The 27,190-nt window shown below is 43.9% G+C and overlaps 1 protein-coding gene across 2 annotated transcripts in view; it reads right to left on the bottom strand.

Annotated features, from left to right (window-relative positions):
- Window positions 1–26,887, bottom strand: part of ADK (adenosine kinase) — a 462,265-nt gene extending 435,378 nt beyond the window's left edge. Inside the window, exon 1 of one of the 2 annotated variants that reach the window (XM_069240844.1) lies at window positions 26,125–26,887. In XM_069240844.1, coding sequence (XP_069096945.1) covers window positions 26,125–26,198 — 74 coding nt within the window. In that variant the 5' untranslated portion in view covers window positions 26,199–26,887. The remainder of the gene's footprint in view (window positions 1–26,124) is intronic. The other variant, XM_069240846.1, reaches the window with a different exon arrangement.
- Between the last annotated feature and the right edge of the window lie 303 nt (window positions 26,888–27,190).

Genomic DNA, 27,190 nt, shown 5'->3' with positions numbered 1-27,190 from the left:
AAGCACCCAGACTATCGGTACCCATTACTAGGAGATGTGAAGCACAGCTTAAGGACTCTTGAGGCTCCAGCCTTGGCAGTGAACAGCACAGGTATGTAATTAATAATTTTATTGTATAATAAATAAGCAACACATAAAACAAACATTTTTAAAAAATCTTCTAAAAAGGATTCATGATACAATTTGATTTGCTCTAGTGAGTTGTTCCATCAAGACCTAACCGGACCCAAAAATGTAAACAAATTGCTAATAAAACCAGAAGATTGATCCATATAATAAAAATCACTCAACTCCTTAACTCTTCTTATATTCGCCTCAATGATGGAGGCTCAAAGATATTGCTTTGTCAAAGCTAGCAGTTTTTGAGAAAGACAGATAATGTGTTCTAAAGATTTGTCTTAAATGCATAATCTGCATTCACTCTTGCCTTATAGTTGAGGGTCCCATGTTCCATCAAACAGATGCAGCAGGATGTAAAAACGTTTACATTTGGTGTACCCATGTAAGTCACTAGTATTTGCTACTTAGGTACCCAGGGCACTGGTACACCGGGGTCCCCATGGGCTGCAGCATGTATTATGCCACCCATGGGAGCCCATGCAAGCTATGTCCGCAGGCCTGCCATGACAGGCTGTGCGAAAAGGTGCATGCACCCTTTCACTGCACCAGATCACTGTAAGTCACCCCTAGGATAGGCACTCCTAGCCCAGAGGATAGGGTGCAGAAGGTGCAGTGATCTTCTGCCATCCAGCTCCAGGAGGAATCTCCAACACAAGTGGTGGGTCTGAGTGGTCCCCTTGGTCCTCTCTTCCTGCTGTCCAACTGTGACTGTGCGAGGGTACCCCAGCATGAGCAGAGGTGCCCAGTTCCAATGTGCTGGACTTCGTAAGTGCCGGGAAGCCATTTTAACCATGCAGTGGCCAAAGGACCTGTGGTCCAGCTACATAATGGTAACTCCGAGCCTAAGCATGTTTGGTATCAAACATGTCGGAATCACATCCCAATACTAATGCCAGTATTGGTGGTTTGATTCTACTCTGTGGGCTCCTTAGGGGACCCCCCTCTGTATTGTTCCTACCAGCCTTTCAGGGTTTGCAGCCACGTGGCTGCAGCCCCATTGACAGGTTTTTGCTGTCCTGCTGCTTAACCAGCTCAAGCAGGGGAAGCTAGTACAAAGGTTTTCCTGTGAGAGAGGGAGGCAGCACCCTCTCCCTTGGAAACATGTGTTACATGGCTGGGGAGGGGTATCCTCCCCACACCACCGGCTTGCTTTGAAGGGCACATTTGGTCCCCTCCTTAAATAATCCGGTTTGCACCAGTCCAGGGACCCATGGTCCCTGCTCTGGTGCAAACACACACAAAGGAAACAGGGCTCCTCCAGGTGGCCGTTTGACTCTGCCATCTTGAATACAAGATGTGCGGAGACCCTTGGAGCATCTGATTGGTCAGAACAAGTGACTGACGTCAGTGACCTCCTAGGTGCAGAGTGACCAATCCCCCTGGTATGACTATTTAGGGACTCCCTTGCGGTGGGTCTCCAGATTCGACGTGCAAGACTCCACCAGGACTCCTCTGCAACAACCTCTTCTGCTCCTGGCCACCAGAACCGCAATTGGACTCTTCAGGAACCAATCAAGCCTGATACTCCTTAGACAACCTTGTCCTGCTACATTGTTTCTCCAGCTCCTTCCAGCAACTGCAACATTTCCAGAGCCGCGCACCCTCTGTGGTCAGCAAGACTTCAACTGCACCAAAGAAGTAAGAAGGAATCTGCCTTGTAGGGAAGAATTCACTCCCCTGCATCCGCAGGCACCATAGGCAACGACAACCGGCTGCTGGGATCTTCTGCCATCTGGCTCCAGGAAGAATCTCCAGCACAAGTGGTGGGTCTGAGTGGTCCCCTTGGTCCTCTCTTCCTGCTGTTCAACTTAGGAGACAGTGAGCAGAACAGTACCCCTGTGCACCACGATTCTTGCAGCAACCAAGGCTTGTTGACTCTTGCTCCCAGAAATCTTCAGGCTCCCAAGTAGCTCCAGCACTTCATCCTTGCAAGGACAGTCGCTCCTCTGCTGCTCCAGAGACATGGGACTCCTCTGCAGGTGTGCTGACTGGACCTCACTGCAACCTTCTGTGCCTGCTGCCAGTGGGTTACCTGTGGGGGCTTTGACTGCTTCTGCTGGCTCTCCCGACTAATGAGGATCAGTCCGGATTCCCCTCCAAGGGTCGAGTCACCTGGACCTTGTGGTCCTCATCATCTCTGCAACTCTTTTTTTTTTTTATCAAACTTGCGTTTGCCAAGGCCACTGACCAACTGCGAACGACGGGAGACACCATCTGCACTGCTCCAAGGACTTCTCTGCAGCTCCTGGGCTCCACAGCTGATCTTCATCTTCCCTTGTCGACCTGTTTCTTCATCCACAGAAGGGTGGGTAGTGACTCCTGCCATGTCTGGACACGCTTGTGTGGACTGGACTCTGTCCCCTTCTTTTTCAGGTCCTCTTCTCCCGGGACCCACTGTGGGGTTCCACCAGACTGGACCTGGTCTTGCAATCTTCCTCTTTCTAAGTCCTTGTGTTAGTCTTTGAGAAGACCAGGTACTTACCTCTGCTCTCCTGGTCGCTAGGGGTCACTCAGGTACTCACCTCTTGGGGTCCCGAGTTCTCCCAGCTCCCCTCTAACTACTCCATATCCTTGGGTGGGGGGACTTCACTTCGCATTCCACTATTTTAGTATATGGTTTGCCCCTCCCCCATGGGGCACCAATTATTTTTCACTTATTTTTTTGCCAATGTTTGTTGTTTCTATATGTTAATTCCTAATTACTGTATAGTATATATATATATATATATATATATACACACACACACACACACACACTACCACTAGAGAGCCCTGGCTTACTAGACACAGACTTCATTCACTAATTGGGGTTGCCTGGACTAGTTATAAGGTGCAAACACCATAGGTGTCCATCACACACCAGGCCAGCTTGCTACAACTTGTTTAATAGATAGGAGTCTATTTAATTGTAATCTACATTTAAAATGAGGTGTAGCAGAATAGACTCAATAAAAATGTGCAAAACTTTAAATATACTATTTGTTGTTGAGCAATTTTTTTATGTTGAATACCGGCAATGCATAAAGAAGCAGGCGGGTGAGCTTCAAGTTTAAATGCGCTGACTGACCGATTACCATTCCTCCATAGAGCTCTGCAAATATTCTTATCAATTTGGTTACTGTGCTTGGTTTTCATTTTCTAATGAGAATATGACCTCACTTGAACAACTTCTTACTGATCACGGCTCCCACAATCATAGCTGTTTACATATGTTATTGTCTGCCAAGTTTACAGAGTGACTGCTTGGATTCTTTTCCGAAAGTCATTGCTTTAGTTTATTATGGATTGCTGATAGCTGATTCGATTTTACATTTGGTGAGCTAAGATACCGGCTACTGAAAGCCTTCCGTAGTTAAAGGATTACTAGGACATCAGCATAGGCTAGAAGGGGGAATCCCTTGACTAACTTTAGTGGTAAACCTTCTGAGGGGTCAAGGTAGTATGGTAGGTCCGAAATTTATAGTGCAAACAGAAGAGATCCAAGATGCAACCCTTTTTCAACCTATTTAACGTTTTCATAATAGGTGACAAAACATTCCAGATTGTTAGTTTGCTTTTCAGCAATGTGTCTTTATGTAGTTACAGTACCAGTAAGTGTTCAATTTCCCAGTTTAATAGCTTGTGCCAGATGCTCACGGTTGACTTTATCAAAAGCTCTACTACAACAAAAGCTCTGCGACTTTGTAGATGTGAAGGGTATACTTTTTACCGATAGCCATCAAGGCTGTAATACTGTAGATGGTGGAGCAATCTGTTTGACATACAGTAGGGTTAAATTCACTCTAGTTGACAAGCCATTCAATAGATTTTTTGCAAATAGCTTACCTTCACAGTCAAAAAGAGCGATCAATCAATACTTTTTTGAATCGCATTTCAGACTTATTTTATAGATGAGATAGCCAATGAAATATTTCCATGATGGAGAAATCTTCCTAGGTTGTATTACATTTGAAAATAAGTGAATTACCAAGGAGTACCACAAGATGGAAATCCTGTTTCATTACTCGATAGGGAAACTGTTGAGGCTGGCTTTTAAAGAGTGTGTATGTATGTATATATATATATATACACACACAATATATATATATATATATATATATATATATATATACATACACACACACACACACTTTTTTCAGTTTTATTTTAAATGAGGATGATAATTGCGTCTCGAGTGACGTTGATTGATGAACTGAAATAACGATATCTGATTCAAACAAGTTATGTTAGTAGAATACAGACTGTTAATATAAACTGCTCAGATGTAATTCCCAATAAAGGGGTCACTGGGGATTCTATGTGCCTCAGTTCTGTGACCAATCAAAGACTAAAAGAGTTTAGTGTTTGATTTAACTGGTCCTCTTTAAGTTTGGTCCAGGCTTCTTCTCTGTATTTTTTAATTTATTCCCTTTATCTTGTCCCTATGCTGTAGCTTTGCATTCTTAATCTTATCACGTAATTAGAGCAAGCATTGTTTAAGAGAGAAGGAGTGTTTTTATTTGTTGCCTTTATACAGTCATAATTAAGATGTCATTCTTGAAATGCCGTCAGCCGCCAGTTCTGTTTGTTTGGTTTGATAAAGATAAGAATACTTTTTAACAATAATTCGCAGTCAAGTAAGCAGTCGCTTCAAGTCGATTCCTTTCCATTTACCCTTGTTATAGTAGAAGTTATGAAAAACGTTTCCTTCAACTATGATATCTTTGAGGTAAGGTGATCATTCCATCTTATTAACCTATTGTTTATAGACGCTATGTAATCATCATTCATGGTCATAAAAAATACAGTAATATTTCCTGGAATTAAAGATGGCTTTCCTGCCTGTCAACGCTCTCAAAAACTTTACATAAACGGAAACTGGAGTCAAGATTAAAAGTTTAGTCAAGTATGCTTTTCAAATTCGTAGTTTCAAATGTTATCTTGGTAGAGTGATACGCTGCAAACCTGCTATTTAATGAACGGTGCCCCAAGGCAAATTAAAAAAAAATCTAAGTATAATAATTGCTATTCAGAGTGTTCATTATTTCGACAAGCATTTAAAAAAGAGAACCACACTGAATAAATTACTAGTGCTGTTTAGCAGAGGAGTTTGTTTTACCAGCTGTTAAATGTATTTACAGTAAGTTTAGAGCAATGTTATTTGAATTTAGTATTTATGATAAAAAAAGATACTTGTTCAGAAACGAATGACAGTTGATTGACCAATTCATCTTACATTTGCGTAAGCATAGAACTAATCACAACATAGATGTCAATGCCGGGTAGGCAGCGGAGTGATCACTCACTCTAATTTACTGAAACATTAGCGATTTATATTCTCTGTAGAAAAACAGCAAGGCGAATTTGAGTCACACCTACTACCACAGGCCCATCTATTTTGATCAACAGATATGAGTTGCTCAGGGCGTTAGAACATTCAGGTTGATCCTTGCTAAGATATCCACATACCAACATTTCCTTAAGGTCATAAATTGAGTCACTTTTGGAATGATACAATTCCCCATAGCCAAAAATTATTGTATCTCAGCTATTGTTGAGGTAAGAGCTGACGAGTTCATGTTCAGATGGAGTGGATAATTCGTAGTTTTGTTGTTACTATTTTTGCAGGCAGTTGGGTTTATATGACTCCATGTCTCTAAACTATAGAGACGCAGTTCTCTCCTGGATATATCATGTCATAAATTCCAGGCAGTTCACAAGTAAAGTTTTTCTCTTAGAGTTCCCAAACACTCTTAAGGTGTAAAACGCTGAAACTCCAAGCTACGCAAATTCGACAGTTTAGACTGTTTATAATAATGATCAAGTTCTAATGATATATATCAAATGATATCTAAATTGCTTACCAAGACTGTTTTAGTTAATTCTCTAAACTGGTCTTAAGCTAGTCAGATGCCAAATCAGTTATGAAGTTGAAGGATGACTCAGAATTAGAAGTATATATTTGTTTTACTTGCTGACGTGCCTCTGACCCTTTACTGAGACTGCAGATCTTAAACAGCCGAGTTTCACTAGGGAATATCATATTATAATCCATGATAAAATTACTCTTTTTGCCCTTTGGCATAGGTTTCCACAAACACAGCATAAGTGTTAATATCTTCACGTTTTCACAAAGTAAACTGATTCCAGTGACACAAGTTTAGACATATTTACAGCGTTCCTAAAGGGCACTTGTATGCCAACAAACATGTGGGCATCGGAAACTGCATCCTCAGCATAATCAGACTGGAAGCCAAATTGGGCCCAACCCTAGCCAACCAACCAACCAACCAACCAACCAATCCATCCACCAATCAACACTGGCAACTGGAAATGCCAAATGACAGAGCAGTTAACTTCAGTCTCTCCCAGGCTCTAGAAGCTGCAAACTCTGCCACAGGCTGCAGAGAGGAGCAGACAAGCTTCCAACCCCAATGCAGACCTGCCGCATAAGGGCAATAGCTGGACACAAGATGTAGGCTCAGTACAGCGCCTAACATAGGCACAAACATTGCACAGTGCACAAGCTCTTGGTTTCCTGGTACAGGTGGCCTGAGGTACCAGACAAAGACGTCTGGTAACCATGTCAGGACAGAGTGAGGTGCATTCACTACCTCCTGGTTTATAGACATGGGTGTTTATGGATTTAAATGTATCTAACAGTGTACACAAAAATTTCAAATTATGAACATTTATATGCAGCCACTGATTTAAGATAGAGAGGAAGGCCATCTAGTCTGTTCGTTCCTCACAAATAATGTTGTCAGGTCCACCGACTATGCCAATGCACTTTGAAAAGGACCTCACATCCACACTATGTACATTTATTGACAAGAAGGCTACCAGATCCATCTAGTTCTCTCAACCTCTATAGAGATAAACCCAATACATCAACAATCTGCCCTATGCAAAAGATAGACAACTAAGCCAGTCAGCCCATTCAGTATGTCTTTTCTGGTAAACTATTATTAATCAGCTGTATTTGTCACACGCTTTCTAAACTGGTACTTCTGTTAAATAATGAGATTAATCACTTGGGTGCACGAGACAAACCAAACTCATTATCCCATGGGTGACATTTCTTTATGGCCTTTAGACAACTACTTTCACTAGGGGTCTACGAGAAGTCAATGCGTTCGTCTCGTTGAAAATTTTAACGAGAAAGGTTCAACCGAGGCCAGATATTCATTTCACTACTGCAGTGCAAAACAGGTGTAAAAGTGCTTCTTTACTAGCTCAAGTCCCTTAGAGGACGGAAAATGTGTAATTAAAATTAGATACTGGAATTCCTAGAAAATAAAATGCAAAAGAGAGCTCTGTCCATAGTGTAGGATTTCTCTCCCGCTGTCTGAAGTCATGCCCTTATGGTCGTTCTCGCTTATTTCACTTGGTGAGCCTCCTGGACCAAGGAGCACTGTCCTTGGCAGTTATTATTAGAGCAGACTCAATCGATGCCAGTAAAGCATATGGTGCCAAAGTACACCACGCACATGCTCTCAAACATCATGGCTTCCAAGCCCTTTGACAGTCTGAGGAGTTGACTCTGACACCCAGTTAACTCACAGTAATGAGCACATAAACTGGGCACTGAACTGAGTTTAATTACACTCCCGAGGGGTGGTGGGGCGATCTGACCACGCAAATATCTCCCCCCCCCCCAAAAAAAAAAAGCCAAAATGATGCATTTTATAGCTGAATTAGCTGATTTTTTATGGAGATTGACAAAAAAGCCCTGTGCTATAAAGGGGTCATATTATATATTCAATTACTTTCATGGTCACGCCCGCGCCCACCTAAAGGATGCAGACTTCTTACCCAATTCCGTTTGATTTTCCCTCTAACCTATTCCAAATTCGTAAACTTCTGCTTTGGTTGATATAATCTACACTGAAGGAGCAGAGTGGGGAATTAGAAGTTACACAAGCCTCACAAAGTGAGGAGTCTGAGAGCAGATCGAAAAGCATGAGCAAACAGAACAATTACTATTGTATGCAGTCTGAAAGCAGGTTCAGGTAGCGTACAGGAAATAGCTATCTTCTGGGCTCAGGCTTTAACAAGGAGTATCACTGAAAAGCCTTCACCCAGGTTATAAACTAACAGAGAGTGGCAAATCCCCTTTGGAATCAAGGAAAGGGCATCAGCAATAAACGTCCCTAACTCAGCATGTATTATCCTTCCAAATACAACCTTTTAATATATATTTGAAATTAAATGTTTGTTTTTGAAGATGAGCATGACAGTTTAATACACATTGTTTGCTATCAAATACCAGCTTTTCCTTTTATGTAAATATTTTTTCCTCCAACAAACGCTTGTCTATTTCATACAAAGACATTTTGTCACGAAATACTCTTTTCATTTTTAGTGATTTATGTGCCTCAGAAACATCATGTATGTTCTCCTGTCACACGTGCACTGATTATATCCAGATTCTTATTTACCACGGACAGCAGGTGGATTAAAAAACAAAAAAGGTTATGCACCCGCCGAACATTAGACTATGAAAATGGGCCAATATGTTACCAACGCCCCAGCATCCCAGTTGGGTTTCTGAGTCTTAGAACGGGAAGGGCAGGTATGTAGGCATCGGGATGAACTGTACCCACAGATAAAGAAGCACGGTGAAGCAGTGGTCACCTATGAGATGATTTGGTAGTCCTAGCCAATGCAAAAACCAAATAAAAAAGTCAACACTAAAACAATGGCCTACTCAAACAGTTTGCGAAAAAAACGAATTCTGTGGTCTATACGATTACTCTACATCAATGGGATTGTCACAGAGAAACGTTTTTGCTACCATATGTTTTTAGAGGAAGACTTTGCTTTTGAATCTGTAGAGATCAACGCAAGACTAGCAGCCACAGGGATGAATATGAAGTAGAACACCTCAGATAATTAGACCCACTGCACTGAGTGTCTGTTCAGAAGAGCTCTGTGAGCAATGATTTAGAAAATAATCACTGGGGCTACCACCAAAACCTTCTTTCACAAGTAAAGGTTTAGCAAAAACAGAAATTTCAAGTGCACTAAAAAAAAAAAAAGGGAAGGCAACAATCTCTAGAAACTATGTGAACACTGTAATATACTTCTCCTAAAAGTCTATTTTTTTGGATTTCGTTTTTAGCTGTGTCCTACCCATGCAGCATTCCATATCTCAACATTTCTATCATCAATTTGTGTTCTGTTTTCGCAAGCCATCTAGGCCTTAAGACCAAGTGTAAAGTGCTTCCAATTTTTCAGTTTCGTTTCCATTGCACAAATGGTAGCCACGGCAATTAGAGACAGAGTTTTCTGGAAAAAATTGCACAGTGGTTTATTTGATACAAATTAATGCATCAGAGTGTTACAGTGGAGGCTTCCATTCCATAAGAGTGTCCGAAGCTACTATTTCAGTTTAAGGAACATTTTAAAAAGGGGCTACCCGTCCTCTAAGCCTTTGGTGGCTGACAATTAGGACCAGTTTTGCCAGAAATGCCAAAAAAGGGCCTGGGTAGCCAAAGCATATCTCATCAACACTGCATACTAGCACAATCATATCAACTCTTTATTGATTAAACAAAAAAACAAGTGACTTACCCCTACACTGTGGTTCTCCAGTACTGATAACTTTGATAGATTCACATGCTTGAATCTTCCCAGGTATCGTGGTGGGAGCCTCACGGTTTAGAAAACAAGCAGTACTGTTTAAGTCATTAAAAGACAGAAAGAAAGCAATTCACATTGTTAACCAACTCACATTGTTTTAACAGACCCAAACTTCAGCCACTCAGACACAAGACCCTGAACCACTCTTCCCCTGCAGAGCCAACCATACTTCAGATTTCAACCACAAGTGTAATAATAAATATATATCAATGACGTATAAGCAGTAGGCGGGTAGCATGTGAATCTATGAAAGATACCAACACTGGAGAACCACAGTGTACAAGTAACATGTTTTTTCTCCACCATTGAATTTTTAATAGATTCATATGCTTGAATCAGAGCAGCTAGCAGTAAGTAAAGAATAAGTGATGGAAGGTTAGGCGAAACCACTCTCCAAAGGGGTACGAAGGAAGTAAGGCATGAACCACCAGGAAATAAACCCAATAGATGAGGATGGGGATACAAGCAATAACAATAAATCCTTATAAATTTATAGCAATCAAATAAGGAAAATACAATCTGTACCTAAATGAAACTTCCTGTTCAACAGCAGCATCTGCTTTCCATGCTGAATCCAAACATTAGTGTTTGTAAAAGTGTATGCATTTGACCACGGTGCCGCTCTGTAAATGTCTGCGAGTGATGCTCTATCAAACAGGCCGTGAATGTAGCCATCTTTCTGGTTGAATGTGAAGCCACTTTTGTGGGAGGTGGAATTCCTCCTTTGTCTTGGCAAAATACAATTGCCGCCAACATCCAGTGGGCTATACGGCTTCTTGAAATTGTGTAACTCTTCCTGGGAGGTGAAAAAAAGATGAGAAGCTTATCAGATATGCTGAAAGCTTTTGTTCTGTGAATATAGAATTTCAAGCAACAGTTGACATCCAGAGAATGAAAAGCCCTCTACGTAGCAACAGGTTCATTCAAGTGAAAGGAAGTCGGAACTTTCGGGATGAACTTAGGGTTAGTTCTTAGCAACACTGAATTGTAGAGAAAGCTCAGTGACTATAAAGACTTGATTCGCTGACTCTTCTGGCTGACAAGAAGGCCAATCGAAGTGCTGTCTTCCATGTAACATACTTTATAACTCCTTTATGGATAGGCTCAAATGGTGCTTTCGAGAGTTGGGAAAGAACTATAATCAGATATTGTATTTGAGGATGAATAACCTGGCCGATGCTCATGAAAATCAGGTTCTCTACCGGCTGAAATTGGATGGTTGTCCACACAGATGAGAGGAGGAGCTCCGTGTACCAATGCTGTCTCGGCCATGCAGGGGCTATGAGAATTAGATGGCATGGTTCCCTCTTTATCTTGTCTATCACCCTGGGAATGAAAGGAATTGGAGGAAATACACAGGCAAACATTCCTGTCCCCCCCCCACCCAAGAACCTACTTGCAAATATCATGATTTTTTTGTTGACTAGAGTTGCAAAGAGATCCAGATTTGGGGTACCCCATTTTTGGGAAACCTGAGACAGATGTTTCTGATTCATTTCCGATTTGTGGCCTTGACTCGTCGTTCTGCTTAAAGAGTTTGCCAATTCATTGTCTATGCATATAACAGCTTTGACTTACAGAGCAATGCCGTAGGGCTTGAGAGCAGAGGCCTTTTGATCTTGTTCCCCCTTGCTTGGCAACATAGAACATGCTGGTGGTACTGTCCTTTCTCACCTGGACAGAGTAGTTGCGACTTCAGGCCAGGAACGCTTGCAGCCCCAGGAATACAGCCTTAAGTTCTAGAAGACTGATGTGCACTTGTGCTTCCATTTTCAGTGGATTACCAGCTCTGAAGATGCACTCCCCAACCTTCCAAGGAAACGTCCACTGTCATTATCAAGCATGGTTGTGCTACCTCGAACAAGAGACCCAGAGAGATATTGTCTTTCCTTCCCCACCACGACAAAGTTCGCTTTATCGCAGGAGTGATGCTTATGTCTTTGAACAACACATGAATCTGTATCCACTGACCATCAATTGCTCATGCAGTGGCCTCATAAGTAGACAGCAGTTTGGAATTAATGGAATGCACGAAGATAGCATCCCCAACATTGACGAACACTGAAGTGCACTTTCTTTTTTTAGGAGGGAAATTGCTCTCCCCGTTATTTTCTGAACCTTCTTTGCAGTCAGGTAAGCTTTGGAGACAGTGTTGTCAAGAATGGCGCATAGAAACACCAACGATTGGAATGGAAACAGGGACGATTTTTCTGCGTTCAATTTCAGCCCCAAAGAATTGAACAGCTGCTGACAGGCCAAGGTGGATCTCTTTGCAGAGAAGAACGTAGGACCATGATCAACAAGTCGTCCAGATAGGGAAATAATTGGTGCCTGTTTCTTCTTAGGGAAGCAGCCACTGGTGCCATGCGCTTTGCAAAGACCATGGGAGCCAATCATAAGCCAAAATATAGGACCTTGAACTGATAGTGGCACCCAGCCTCCTCAGAACTATGGAACCTCAGATGTTTCATGTGAAAGGTAATGTGAAAACAGGTGTTCAATCAACGCCATGAAATCCACTTTGGTGACCAGAAATAAAATTTCTTGGAGATACAAAAAGGTTGTTTCTTAATATACTTGTTCAGCTGCCTCAGACTCACGACCTGTCTCCATTTCCTGGACTTTTTCTTGATGAGGAAGAAGTCCGAATAGAAACCTTTACGCACTGCTGGAAAGGAACTTTCTCTATAGCTCTCACTGAGAGAAGTAGACATATCTCTTGTTTTAAGAGAGTGAGATGTTGATGGATTCTCTTGGGAATGGGTGATTTTGTGGAAGGGGGGCATTGAACAAATCCCAGGGTGTCACTATGATGTATGATATCTAACACCCATTTGGAAGAGATGCTCACCCAATGATCGTAAAAGGTAGATGGCTAGTGGTTGAAAGGTAGGTCTTGCAGTTGCAAGGGAATTAGTGCCCGAAAAATGTCACTGTCTTCTTGTAGCATCCTGGGATTTTCCTCTAGCCAGGGATAGTCTTTAGTATGAAGTGGTGGAATACATGTATGTCTGTTGCCCAGCGTATTGGGGATGATACCATTGTTGTGTATACAGCAGATATCTGCAGGACTGATAGCGAGGAGGAAGAGCAAATTGTCCTCTTCCTCCACGAAAGAAGTTAAAGCTCCTTTGCCGTAATGTTCCAAAGGACACGCCGTTTCATTATCAGTCTTGATAACCTGAAGAGGGTCATCTACATGTTTACCAAGCAATTTTCCCCATCAAAGGGCTTATCCAGAATCTTTGCTTGAACATCAGAGAGAAAAGAGGTGGCTTTTAACCACTCCTTTCGCCGCAATACTGAAACACCGGCCATCTGCCTAAATGAGGTGGAGAAGATGTCTATGGCAGTGTATATGATTTCGGAGGACACCATAGAGCCTTCTTGTAAGATTTCTCTCACCTCCTTCTTATCTTCCAGAAGAAAATCGAAGAAAGCTGTCAGATAGGACCACATTTGTTGGTCATAGCGACCCATAATGGCCAGAGCATTTGAGGCTCTGATGGAAGTAGCTGCCATTGCTGCGAAACACTTGCCACTGCGATCTAGTCTCCTGCCTTCCATATCTGGTGGTGCGTAACAGGCAGCAGATGGATTTTGGAAGTGTCGCTGGGCAGCTTGCTACTGAATCTGGACAAGGATGCCCCATCAAAAGGCGGGTGAAGAATCTGGTGCCTTATGTATTTTTGTCTAGCCAGGGAACAGCTGGGTTCTTCATTTTAATGCCTCCTTCCCAATTACAGTTGACAATGGGGATAGATCTAATGGATTTTCTTGCAGAGCCCTTAAAATCATACAGAAAGCATTCTGCTTGTTTCACTGGGAAAGGCAGACAAACTTCTTGGAAGCACGTTCCAGTAATTTCTACAACCTGCCTATGTCATCAAGAGAACTTGCTGGCTAAGGTGAAGGTGATGAAGGGGCAAGATAGTCATACCACTCCTAATCCGATGTAGCTCGGTCTCGAAGTAGTTGCACTTCTCAAGTTGATCATCCACATCACTTTCGATGTAATCATCACTGATGGTAATGGGAGGCAATACAGTCCTGTCCTCCTGCGTGCGAACAGGCACCAGACTTTTAGGCAAAGGTAACGTGCCAGGTGCATCTGAGCAACCCGGAATGAGAGGTATTGCCGCATTTGCTTAAGGAAAGGGTCTGTAGTATCACTGAGCATGTGTCACAAGTCAGTGACCACAGAGATAGGCACTGAGAGGATATCCTCCCTTGAGCCCTGGTGTTCCTCATAGGAGTCTTCATCAAGGTACTGCTCTTGAAAAGAGTCATAACGCTGAGACACAGCCTGCTGGCGAGAAGTGAAAGGACAGTCTCCTTCCAGGTAGGATTCTTCATCAAGGTACTGCTCTTGAAAAGAGTCATAACGCTGAGACACAGCCTGCTGGCGAGAAGAGAAAGGACAGTCTCCTTCCAGGTAGGATTCTTCATCAAGGTACTGCTCTTGAAAAGAGTCATAACGCTGAGACACAGCCTGCTGGCGAGAAGTGAAAGGACAGTCTCCTTCCAGATAGGATTCTTCATCAAGGTACTGCTCTTGAAAAGAGTCCTAACGCTGAGACCAGGTAGCTGGAAGGGTCTCAGTTAGGGTTTTCTTCATTTGTCTCTTGGCACTTCACTCTTAGCTAAGAAGGGCTGTATGCTCGACCAAAAGTCCTTCATCTCCTGATTCCTCCATGTCAAGGAGATAAGCTGGAGGCAACTGGGAGACCTTACCTGATGATGTCTGTATGAAAGCTTCTTCAGCAAATTGCACAGCTTTTTTAATACCTCGCAGGGGTGTGGAATTTATTAAAATATCTACTTGTCCACAGGACAGGTTACTTCTCAAATCTACTTGTCCTGTAAAAAGATCTACTTGTCCCTTTGGTGCCATGTAGTGTGGCGCCAAATTATGGCAGCAATCTCATTATGTAAGAGCTCTGATAATAGCCTCTCTGATTATGCCAGGGCTACTACCATAGTAGGGCTTGAATACTTGCAGTTTCAATCCCTACTGTAGCAATTTCCTTATTTTTCCACCTTTCTGCAGATCTGCATACTGGGGCTGGAGGAAGCAGTAAGCAATACTTCCAGGGCTGGAATGCCTTTGAGTCTGCAAACCTACTAACCTGCATGTTTCAAAGATTTTCACCAGCTTCTCTCTAATATTTTCCCATAATAAGAAAGGTTGGACATTTACTCCTGACAATGGTAGAATTAGAACTTCTTCCAGGGTTGGGAAGAAAGTGGCTGGAGGGAAAATGAACTTGCAAATGCTCAATAGATTTTCACACGAGCAAATCTACACATGCGTATTTACCCATGCTAAAATACAGTTCACAAATATTTTATAGGGGTACGACATATACCATGGGTGCACTTTTGTGACTTTCTTTAAGAATTTGGGGCCACATTTAGGTAGGTTCAGATTTGCGACCCGCAAATTGCGAGTCGCAAATCCGAATGTAGGATGGTGTCCCTGACACCATCTGTGATTCACAAGGGCTTCGCAAATGCACACCTCATGAATAATCATGAGGTGGGTCGCAATTTGCGACCCCCTTGCGAATGGCGGCCTCACAGGGATGGTGGCCTGCTGGAGACAGCAGACCACCATGTCTGTGATTGCTTTTTAATAAAGCAGTTTTTTTTTGTAATGCAGCCCGTTTTCCTTAAAGGAAAACGAGATGCATTACAAAAACGAAAAATGAAACGTTTTCGTTTCATTTTTTCAGAGCAGGCAGTGGTCCGCAGGACCACTGCCTGCTTTGAAAAAATGTTAACGGTGACATTCATAATGGGGAAGGGGTCCCAGTGGGACCCCTTCCCTTTTGTGAAAGTGTTAGCACCCATTTGAAATGGGTGCAAATTGCGATTGGTTTGCACCCGCGTTCCCAAAACAATCCTACATTGCACTGCGAGTCGCAATTAGGAAGGGAACACCCCTTCCTAATTGCGAGTCGCGAACCCGTTTTGCGATTCGGTAAACAGGTTACCGAAACGCAAAACTGGGTTTGTGCATCGCAAAGTGCTTTTTGCACGTTGCAAACAGCGAAAGTCGCTGTTTGCGACATGCAAAAAGCTACCTACATGTGGGTCTTGGTCCCTAATTAGGTCTGGTGTTAACAAAGACATTTTGTTTTTATTAAACTTCTATTTCGGCTGGCTTTACTGTGAGTGATCGCATTCTGCTCCTCCACAAGGAGCATATTGGCACACAAAGTAGTTTTGTTCAGTGTCAGAAACTACAGTGGCAATCAGTGACGTAACGAAACTGGAGGGTGCCCCTTTGCAAAGAACATGGAGGAGCCCCCTCTCCAGACTCACTCAGGGTAGGTGCTGTGCTGAAGGGGCCCCCTGGAGGGCGGCTGCGGGGCCTTTGTTATGCCACTCGTGGCAACGTGTGCTTTTAGAGTTCAAAAAAGTGTTTTTTTTTTTGCCAGTGTCTGTTACAATGTTGAGGGCCTGGCAGCTCCCACAACAATAAAGTGTTACAAAAGCCATGTCAAAACAAGACACGCATTGATGAAACTAAAAGACTTATACAAATATTTCAGATCAATTGGCTTTGTCAGTGTTTGTTTATTTTCATGCTTCCCATAATCATGTTGAAAATGGTTACACTGATTTTCCATTAGAAATATTTTTGGGAAATACTAGCATGCATCAAAACATTTTACTAAATGACACTTCATTTGCATCTAATCCGAGAGCATTCTGGGAGCATTATACTTAGCCTCATAGCCTAAACTTTTCAAACATGTGTATACACGTTTTTTTTTTTTTTTTGTACTGGAGCCAACATCAGTAGTGAAGTGTGACCTTAAAACATTTATTTACAGCACTCACCCTAATAATGAAGGTTTTCAAATAATGAACCATAAATACAAGTTCGAACAGCATTATCTTTTGGAAACACATTACCTCAACTGCATCTCTGTAAACAGGCAGCCAAAGGGTTTGTGCTGCAGAGGGTTGAGCCTACTTGTCCCAAGGACAAAGTAAACATAAAAACTTGTTGCCCTTGACCCCAAACAAGATGTCCCGGGCGTCGGGCGATAGGAATTCCACATCCCTGCCTCGTCAACAAACTCGTCGACTGTGTCACAGATGATGAAAAGGCGATCTTTTTCCAAATCCTTATTGCCACCGATTAAGGTCTCTACAAAGGAGATTTAAAAAACGCTTTTGACGAGGTGGTCTTCGTCACCAGTATTGTTGACAAAGCCATCGTCGTTGACGTTGTCTGAGTGACCGTCATCACTGTGGTGACTGAAAGTGACAGAGAATGTACCGTCAACAAAGTTCTCGTTGACACAACTTCCATCAACAACAGGTCAGTTGACTATCTAATTTTTGTTGACGAAGACTCTTTCTGAGGAGTGACAGGCACATAAGAAGAGGTAGAAGACAGGAACCTGAAGAGGAATCCTTAGTGACTGATTTCCAGACCCAGAGGTTTTGTCAGTCGCTTTCAGTCTTTTTGAGTCTTTGACATGTGAGGTAGAGCCCTTATTTTTGCATAAAGCTCAAGTGGAGAGTGAACTGGACCGTCATCCTCATCAGAATGAGTTTCCGACCAGAACTACTTCTTTTGGAGCCATAGAAGTAGTCTGAGTTCCCCATCCTTCAATATTTTGGAAGAAGAGATTCTGCAGGATTTACATTTTTTAGACTTGTGATGAAGATGTAAACAGTATGGACACGCCTTATGGGGATCTTCTAAGAAAAGTCTTGGCTTTCCACAAGACTTGCATGTTCTGAAATGCCTTTTCTTAGATTCCTCGGACATGATGTAAAAAAAAAAAATATATATATATATATATATATATACTGAGTAAAACAGTACCTCAGAGTAGCAGCAGTCCAATGTTTCCTTCTTTGAAAGAAGAGAAAAGTAAAAAGTTGACAAAACCGTAACAACTGAGAGGAGCTCAGGGACACTCCCTCACACCTGACATGCAGTTAGAAATCTGAGGTATGGTAGCTCTGCAGGAGAAGAGTGGATGAGGGTCTTGTCTCTGACTGGCTGAAGTTTAGGTCTATTGAAACAATGTGAGTTGGTTAACAATGTCAATTGCTTTCTCTCTATCTTTTAATACAATTACATAGTACTGCTGGTTTTCTAAATACACGAAAAATTCAAGCATGTGAATCTATGAAAGATTCAATACTGGAGAACAAGGACAACCTAACAAAAATGTCCAAGTGCGGTTTGAGCAACAGTTGATATACGTTTGCATTTAGCAATGGCAATAACCTTCTATCCTGGTACCAAATAGAGCTTAGACAAAACGTCAGAACAGCCAGCATATTTGGCCCTTCACTGTGGACAAACGGCAAAAATCAAAAAGGCAGTCCAGAACCCAGGGGTGTGGGATTTAACAAAATATCTACTTGTCTATGGGACAGATTGCGTTCTAAATCTGCTCTTGTAAAAAAAATCCACTGGTCCATTTGGTGCCAATTACAGCAGCGAAAAATTATGCAACGAACTTAAGAGGGTCATTAGTAAAGCCATTTTAGATGCCTTCATTATTGTACGGTGTCAAGTTCTTCCTGCTAATATAATGAAGCGCGCCTGCAGTTAGCCCACAGTTCTTCAAGCTAACTACATTAAAATTCTTTTGAATCTGATTTTAAACCTATTCCTCACTAAAGCATACAGGTTTAGTCTCGAAATCATACATTCCAGGCATTTTTCAATGCCACCTGACCGAGGCAATGCCATCAGAAATCAATGGACAACAAGCCAGGTTATGATTTGGATCATCACCACTGGAAAAACTCTAGGCTCAACAGGGGCTGCAAGTTCGGTGGATATTATTTTAAGAGCTTAATGCACATACTATGTTGTTGCCCAAAGTTTTGGGATGAGTTAGAACATAATAGGATGCTGTAATCACCTTCTCCCATCCGTCCCGGTCATGGTGCCTGCCGTCACTCTCATCTGAACACTTCAGTGCTACAATACACTGTACTTCTACCTACACGTGTACCTATTGTTTTAATCACCTGTCATACACTCCACATGAAGCCTCCAGATTAGGAATGAAAAGGCGAGACATTAAGACGTCATCAGGTTTCAAATCAGCATTTCAGCACTACACATATTACACCAGGAAAAAGGCCTTACTTTAGAAGCATACCCCAAACAGTTGTAACACAATCTCCCTCTTCTGCAGGTTTTATTCTCACTCTCAACCACTGTATACCAACACCTGTTTTAATCTTGCCTGTCTTGTTGTATTGTTTACTCACCTCTAGGTTATCCTCTATGGGGAGTGAAAGATGCTAAAATAGGAAAAAAAGAAGCTTGCTTTGCTTCCCCTTTAGTGTAATCTAGCCTGGAGGCATGGGGCTTTAGAGCGGGATGCATGCGTCTTACAATGCTGGTGCCTGTGCAGCAACTGTTCTACATGAGCAAAGTCGCACTGCTGTGGAAAATGCTACCTTTTTTGCATGTGTTGAGAAAAATGCATTGCTTCTACCTGTGCTTTTTACGGCTTCAACTGTCCTATACATGAGAATAAAGTGCACGGTTTCTGTGTCGCATATGCTACACCGGTCCTTTGTGTTCGGGAAGTCTGGGTGCATGCAGTACTTATGTTATGCATCAAAATATGATCCAGAATTTTCACTATATGAAAACCAAAAGGATTGGCTTTGTCACTGCTATGACAGCATGGCTTTCATCAAACTGTAACTATTCCTTCGCGTGTGAGTTTCCTTTGCTTCTCACGTCCACAATTCTTATAAACACTTGAGAGAGAAAAATAAAACGATTACTCTGTAACAATCAGCCGAAAGAATGTTAAAAGCCTACAAGTGGAGCAAGGAAGGGGCATGTTGAATCTTGCAAAAAGGCAGCTCTCTTATTTTGCAAGTCTGCTCAGATAGAATCAGGAGATCGAAGCTAGCGTGTGGCTCAGAGATGGCTTTTCAGGTAATCCATGACTCAGCCCAGCCAGTAACGTCTCTTTCCCCTTCCTCCAAATACGTTAAAATAGTCGCTTTCACAACAATGTTGCGCAACTCTTCCCACTCTCGGAGCTAATCTCCGGACTTGGAGCTTTGCAAGTTAAAACTCATTACTGATCAGAGGTACCTTGCAATACATACCCTGGATGGGTTTTCTTTTGTTAACCCTGCCAACGTTACTTTCAAACGCTTCCTTAAGACTTGGAGAGGCAAACTCGCCATCCCATTAAACATCAGGGTACTGAAATACCACAATACGTCTTTCCTCACTGAATACAAGACTGTGTGGAAGAATCTGATCCAGGACATTGTAGAAACCATCCTCATAAAGTCAAGACCAACACCTAAGACTTTCAGCTGCCTTACCATGCCCTCAATAGTTGTGCATTGCTTAACAGATGTTAAAGATGGAACTAGGCATCACAACTATACTTAGAGGTGGAAACTAGTCGCCTACCCAAAATATCTCATTGTGTCCTGCAGATCTAGTACAGGCACTCCCCTTAGTGAAAAAAGCCTTGGAACCCTGTTAGATGTGTACTTAATGCTGGAACCCCACAGAGATTCCCTACTAAAGCCCTTGATTAATAGTCTCCAAATCCTAAAACGGATATTACCACACCTAGTGTAACCACAAACACTTGAAACTACAGCTGCCCTTGTACTTTCTCTGATCTCAAATACACAAACATCTAACGTGCAGGCACCAAAATTCATCACAAATTTAAACAGCTCCAAAACTCAGCAGCCAGAATCCTCCTGCATCATATGGCCTGAATTTCCATTAGAAAACCCTATTGACACTAAACTGACATCCAATTTCACTTAAGTGCTAACGTTTTTCCAGCAAAACTAGGACAAATCAATGCCCTAAATGCAGTCTCCTCTCCAACGTTGTCCTACCAATTAAAGTGGCAGGTGCCTAACAAATTATAAATGAGTGGTCATTCCTTCTCACAGTTAAAGCCAGAAATCTTTGGAACACTCTGCCGCTTCACATTAAAAAACAAACACCTTTTCGCCTGAAAGACTAAAAACATGTTTTTTGCTTCAGACCCATGTGTAATCCTCAACAATTTTGAGTGTTTGCTTTTGTCACCCTAAGTGCGCGGGGTATGCCCAGAAGTGGGTCTTGGGCTCACTGTGCTACTGGATTCAAGCTAGACTGGCTGATAAAAGGCGATACCCTGAAACCGGTCCCAGGATGCTTGTTTCCGATCAGGGAGGTCCTGGCCTAACAGTTCGGGTTGGACTGTTCCCATGTGAAACCGGGTCAAAACTGATTTGCATATGGCTGGGTCCAAACTGGGGTGGCATGGTGAGAAAAATAATTGATGGATTAAACCCAGATCTGTGAATGGGGGTGAATGTTTGATTGGTTCCGCATTCTGTCTATCATTTGTGTTTGTTTAATTAATAAAACTTGGCGGCCTCATTGTGCAGTCCCGATCTTCCTCTCAGTCTCACTGGCATCCACCTCTAATTCAGTGAACTAGACGCAAAAACAAACCATCTGAATAAAGCGATCATGCTCGAAAAGAAATGGCCATATAAGAAACTATCACTATGATGGTTTTAAACTGATGCCAGGTGCACAGACCACAAGCAGCCTGGGAGGCTGCTCGTAAGTCTTATCAGTAGTATCACCTAAACTTCATTAACGTAACCACAAGCCAGAGAATGAAGAGTCCCAGAAATTGGTTAAGGTGACTAGCTCCACCAAGAATGTGCATCTTCTATGGATAAGGAGGGATGCCCGCTTGGCATATTTATTGCAGGGATATGAACATCTTTGACTGGGAAGGTTTAGAGTGAGGAACCATGCACTACTCATTGATTTGGACCAGAGGTATTCGAACTGTGGGGCTTGCCACCTGGGGGTCCATGGCTGTATTCTCAGGGGTTGGGGTCACAAATACATCCCGAAGTATGTGTAAATGAACAGAGCCTTGAAGCGCAACTGAGGGATTTCCAGGCGGTCTTCATTTACATATAGGTTTCAAGTGTGTTAAAAAAGCATGGAAATTCTAATACTAAGTGCCAAGGGGCAGGGGCAGTGAGTGGACAATATGGCTAAAAAAAAAAATATATATATATTCTGTATTTCGCTATTTTTTTTCACCTTCAGGTAAATGCATGTGGGATAACATGCACTGACATTAATGGAAAATAAAAGCAAGTTAGTTCTCAATCCCTCTCGCTGCTACTGAGCACAGGAGCTCCTCCCAACCCATCCTTCACTTTCAAGCAGAGGGGCCTCAAGGTAAGCATTGCTAGATATGATTTTCTTTTTTAGGCTACAGAAAGCTACTTTGGGCAACAGACCTAGGGCTGATGGTTCTGTGGAGTAGGAAGAGTAAATAGCCTGCTTTGCAGACCCATAAACATAATTGGTGCTTCAGCATGTGGCTATTTTACTTTCCTTCCTTGATTCCATTATGGACCAGTGCATACTTGGGCCTCACAGTAATGGTCCAAAGGAGGGGAAAGTTGAAGCAGACAAGACACTGTAGTTTGGGTATGGGAAAGTGCCATCTTTCTGGCATAGTTAACCCACTTTTTGCCTGATGTCAGTGTGTTTGGACTGTAGTTCACTGGGATCCTGCTAACCAGGATCCCAGTGACAGTGCTCTCTCCCCTAAATTTAGTTATTGAGTACCTTTCACATCCATAATTGGCATACTGATACATCCATGCAAGTCCCTAGTTTATAGTACCTAGGTATCCAGAGCATTGGTAAACCAGGGGTCACCTATGGGCTGCAGCATGTATTATGCCACCCATAAGTATTATGCCACCCATAAGAGCCCAAGCAAACTGGGACTACAAGTCTGCCATTGCAGCCTACATGAAAGGGTGCAGGCAGTCTTCCACTGCCAAATCTAACTACTGCACTTAGAACCTACAAGTCATCCCTCTGGTACACCCTTTAGCCCAAGGGCAGGGTGCATGCCTTTAAGTGTGAGGGCATCCCTGCATAAGCAGGGTACCCCTACAGACCACAGGCCAATTCCAGGACTCTGTAGGTGCGGGGAAGCCATCTTGAGGTATGTAGTGGACTCTGGTCAACACAAGTGATACAACTACATTCTGGCTACTTCGAACCTAGGCATGTCTGGTATCAAACATTTTGGAATCATGCAACTACACCAATTCCAGTGATAGTTGCATGGTTTTGTGCACTCTGGGGTTTCCCTGGTGTATTCCCCAGTTCTGCCTGTGCTGCTTTATAGGGTCCAGTTGCCAGCCCGCGCTGCTGCTGACCCCCGGACACGGTTCTGCCCTCCTGCTGATGAGCCAGGTTCAGGACGGAGGAACAAACGGAAGGATTTCCTGTGTATTAGGTGTCTAAGGGCTGAGGTGCAGAGGCCTCTGAGCGCACCCAGACTGCTTTGAAGGGCATATTTGGTGTCCTCCTTGCATTATCCAGTTTGCACCAGTACAGGAACACCCAGTTCCCATTCTGGCTCATACCTACACAAAGTACAGGGGAGTGACCACACTCCTGTCCAGCTCCTCCCCTAGGGAGGTGCCCAAGGCTCTCCTATGTGGCCACTTGATTCTGCCATTTTGAAAATAAGATGGGTAGAGACCCCTGGGTGAAGCCCGATTAGGCCAGGTAGGAGATTACCCTAACACCCTCTGATAGGTAGGACACTGAAGAGAGTGACCAACCCCCTTTTAGAGTTGTTTAAGGGTTCCATCACGGGTGGGCCCTCAGATTTGTCAAGCAAAACTCTACAATGAACTCTCTGTAAGACATCTTCTTCCCCTGTCCTCTGGAACCACTGCTGGCCTTCACCCGGAACCGAACAAGTCTGCTTCTGGTGGGAAGGCTCCCATTTCAACATTATTTCTCCAGATCCTGCAAGAATTCTGCAACATCCAAGGCTGTACATCCTCCAGGGTCACAAGGGCTCTGTTTATACCAGGAATCTCCCTTGGAGTGAAGGAGTCACTCCCCTGCAGCCGCAGGCACATCAAGGCATCGTCAACCAGTTGGTGGGGTCTGCTGTCTCTGGACATCCGAAGATCCTGCATCATAGATGGCGGGTCTGTGGGCCTCCTCTGGGTCCTGCTTGCCTTCTATCCAAGTTGGGAGACTGTAGGCCCTGCTCCTGCCACTGGACTGGCACCCCTGTGCACTGTGACTGTTGCACTTGCCAGGGCTTGTTGAATCTTCCTCCGGGAGATCTTCATGCTCCAAGAAGCCCCCAGCACTCTGCAGACCGAAGATCAGCTCCTGTCTTGCAACTCCTGCGACGTGGGACTTCCATTTTGCTGGGCTGGCAATGCCTCCATGTGACTCCCTGTGTCCGGTGCCTGTGGGTCACTTATGGGAGCTCCATGGACTTCTGTTGCCCCTCCTGTGTTCTGAGGGACAACTCTAACTCCCCCTCATGGGTACAGTCTCCTGGACCTTGCTGGTCCCCACAACTTTGCAAATCCTTTGGCCACTCCTATTTGCACTTGCCAGTGCTTGTTTGCGATCTAGCTGGTCACTGACCATCCTGCAATCCGGCGACCATCTAGGGACAGCTCGTAGTTGACTCCTAGGATCTTCGTCAGCTCCTGGACTACGCAGCTTGACTACTTCTTCCACCGACTTGCAGGAACTTCATCTTCAGGAGGGTGGGCATTGCCACCTGCACCACTTGGGCTCCTTCTTGGGTGCTGGACTATGTCCCCCTTCCTTTGCAGGTCCTCCACGTCCGGAATCCGTACCTGGGTTCCACCGTCCTGGTCCAAGGGTCATGACAGCAGCTAGACAAACCGAGGCAGCCACAGTCTTCAGAGAGAGTTCCTTCTCCCCTCTTCATCTGGGTCCCTGGTGTAGGTACTCAAGTTTTCTAGATATCCTGGGGTAAGGGTACTCTCCATCGCTCCTCTTACCCGCTGGTTTCCTCTGAGTCTGCTGGGAAGGGTCCTGATTTCCACAAACTCCACCCACTACACTGTGTAAGAATATAGACAACAGCATGGGTAACTGACTTACTCCTGGTTGCTGGGGTCAATTGCTGTACTTACCTCTGGTGTTCCCAACTGCCCCCAGCTAACCACCTCACCTAAACTTGGCTGGAGTCCCACTATCACATTCCACTTTTTTAGTACATGGTTTGGCCCTTCCTTAGGGCCCTGTATTTTTTATGCTATTTCTGATGGTTATTTTATGTGTATATTGTGTGTAATATCCCCAAAGGAAGATATACCAATGTCAGTTTTGTAGTAGTGTTCTAATAAAGTATCTTTTTTTTTTTTAAGCACTTGTGTGGTTCCTTCTTGCGAGTAAGTTACTGTCTTGACTACTGTGGTAATGCAAGTGCTTTACATTCCTTCTGGATAAGGTTTAGCTGCTCGCCTCAGCTACCCCTAGAGAGCTGCTGCTATCTGGACACCTATTCACTATCACTAAAACATTGTCTGGTCTCAGTGTAGGATGGCACACTATAGGTGTTCACCATAAACTGAGCCAGCCTCCTACATTGAGCATCAGAGAGATAGGAATCCCTGTTGTTAACAAAGGGTAAAGAAGACAGCCTGCTTTGCCAGCCAGTAGCTGTCATTAGCGAAGAAGGTGACACGGCATAGGGACTCAAGGGCATCAAATTATTAACGTGTTGCTTTAAAAAATGGAGTCTTGTGGCACATTTTCCTTGCTAGCACTAGGGCAGAGGTTACCCTGCTGGGAAAAAGGTGGGAGGAGGCAATATGCAGGAGCTCATTTTTGTTACAGAAATGGACCCAGAGCCTTTTTCAAGATTGAAATGAGGGTCATGCATGATTGGGGGTGTGAGGGGGGGGGTAAATAAAGAAGGAGGAGGTAACCTGCTTTCCAGGGCCAAAGGTATCTTTAGTGTACTGGGGCCCAGGAGTGTAAGAGGTCACAGCACCCCGTTTATGGGAAGTACTGTTTTTCTTTAGTCAATTGTTTTTCTTTGGCATTTTTGCTCTTTTAGAAGTCTTACATCTCCTGTGGATTGTGAGCTGCAGAAAGACTCACCCGAAAAGTGTGCATAATCCGAACACCCCCCGATCAGCCCTACCTACCCCTTTGCTCACTCCTCGTCATAAAACTTTTGGAGGGTGGTGGCAGACTTCAGAACATTTAGTTTAGGTTGTGGGAGTCAGGGCAAAAAAGTCTGAATACTTCTGGTTTAGACACTCACGTGATCGAGGGCAGTCCCAATCCTGGACAGCCTCTATCAATATCTCCAAAGACGCTCCTTTTCTCACTTGGAAATCACGTTTCTGCTCTTATGAGACATTTTGGTCGGATGCCAGAAAATTTCACACGTGTGCCTTCCAAGATCGGTGAAGAATCCCTAATTTCACGTCTCCAGCTCTCCATGTTCCCCAATCCCCAAGATGCAGCAAAGAAGCCGCCATTAAAGATCTTACCCGTCTTCCTCGGTCTTCTCCTTTTCGTGCAGCTTGATCTTCTTAGCCTGTGGCTCGTCGGCAGCCATCCTCATGGTTGTCTGTCTGCAGAAACTGCCTTGAGCTGACAGCACTGGGTTTGCTCTTCTCTACCTTCTGTTGACGTGTTTCTCTGCCCTGACTCTTGCTGCCCTTTCTCCACCGGCACTTTATTTCGCTGTCCTCGTGCTTGTTGCTGTCTCCTTTCCCTGGTACCGCCTCCTGCTGCCCCTTTCGTGTGACCCCGCCCCTCACTATCTCTTTAGCCCTGTTCAAGAGTGTTCCGCTTCCTTTGCTCGATGGTCTGTTCTCGTGGGCTTGTTATCTATAGATTGGGTCTTGTAGGGAGCGTAAATTCACTGCTGAGCCCGTCTGCGGCGTCACACCTCTTGCCGCTCTGTATCTGAGGCGGGGTACGCCAGGTAGGTCTCTGAAGCCTTTACAAGCGGTTTCTTTTTTCTTTTCTTTAACCTGGCAGTTCTTTAGCACGTGGACTTGCCTTGAATACTCTTACATGAGCCTTCTAAGAGTTGATCCTGTCCTCCCTAAAGTCCCAGTTTACCTCCGTCCTCTTGTCCCTGACCTGTAGTCCTCTCAGCTAAAATGCCAGCAGCTTCCTTCCTATCAGCATCTCCTCTTTCCCGCCCTCTGCCCTTCTCCCCCATTCCCCCGCTCAAATACCCCACAATCCATCGCTTGCGTCCCCTCCGCCCCCCCTCTCCTCCCCAGCCAAGGCAGGTCGCCCAGCAACCGGGGTCCTGAGGCGGGCTGCCCGTAGCGCCTGATGCAAATTACTATATGTCTACAGACAAGACACGTGGGCAACGGAGCCTATGGGACTTCGCGAGGGAGGATGATCTCTGTTTCCAGCAGCTTCTAATAATGGGAGCAAGTCTCCAAAATGTGAGGTTCTTGATTTCTCTTAAATCAAGTACTCATAAGGAAGTGGGTATGATAAAAGCTTATGTCGAATTACTGGCAGGGTCTGTGCCACCTCTAAACCCGCAATGGCTTCCGCGTAGCCCTCTCTCTGTCCGTGTGCCAGAGG

The sequence above is a fragment of the Pleurodeles waltl genome, chromosome 6, assembly GCF_031143425.1.
Source record: "Pleurodeles waltl isolate 20211129_DDA chromosome 6, aPleWal1.hap1.20221129, whole genome shotgun sequence".
Classification (NCBI taxonomy): Eukaryota; Metazoa; Chordata; class Amphibia; order Caudata; family Salamandridae; genus Pleurodeles; species Pleurodeles waltl.
The sequence above is the reverse complement of the archived record's forward strand: the minus strand, read 5'-3'. Positions and strand labels throughout refer to the sequence as shown.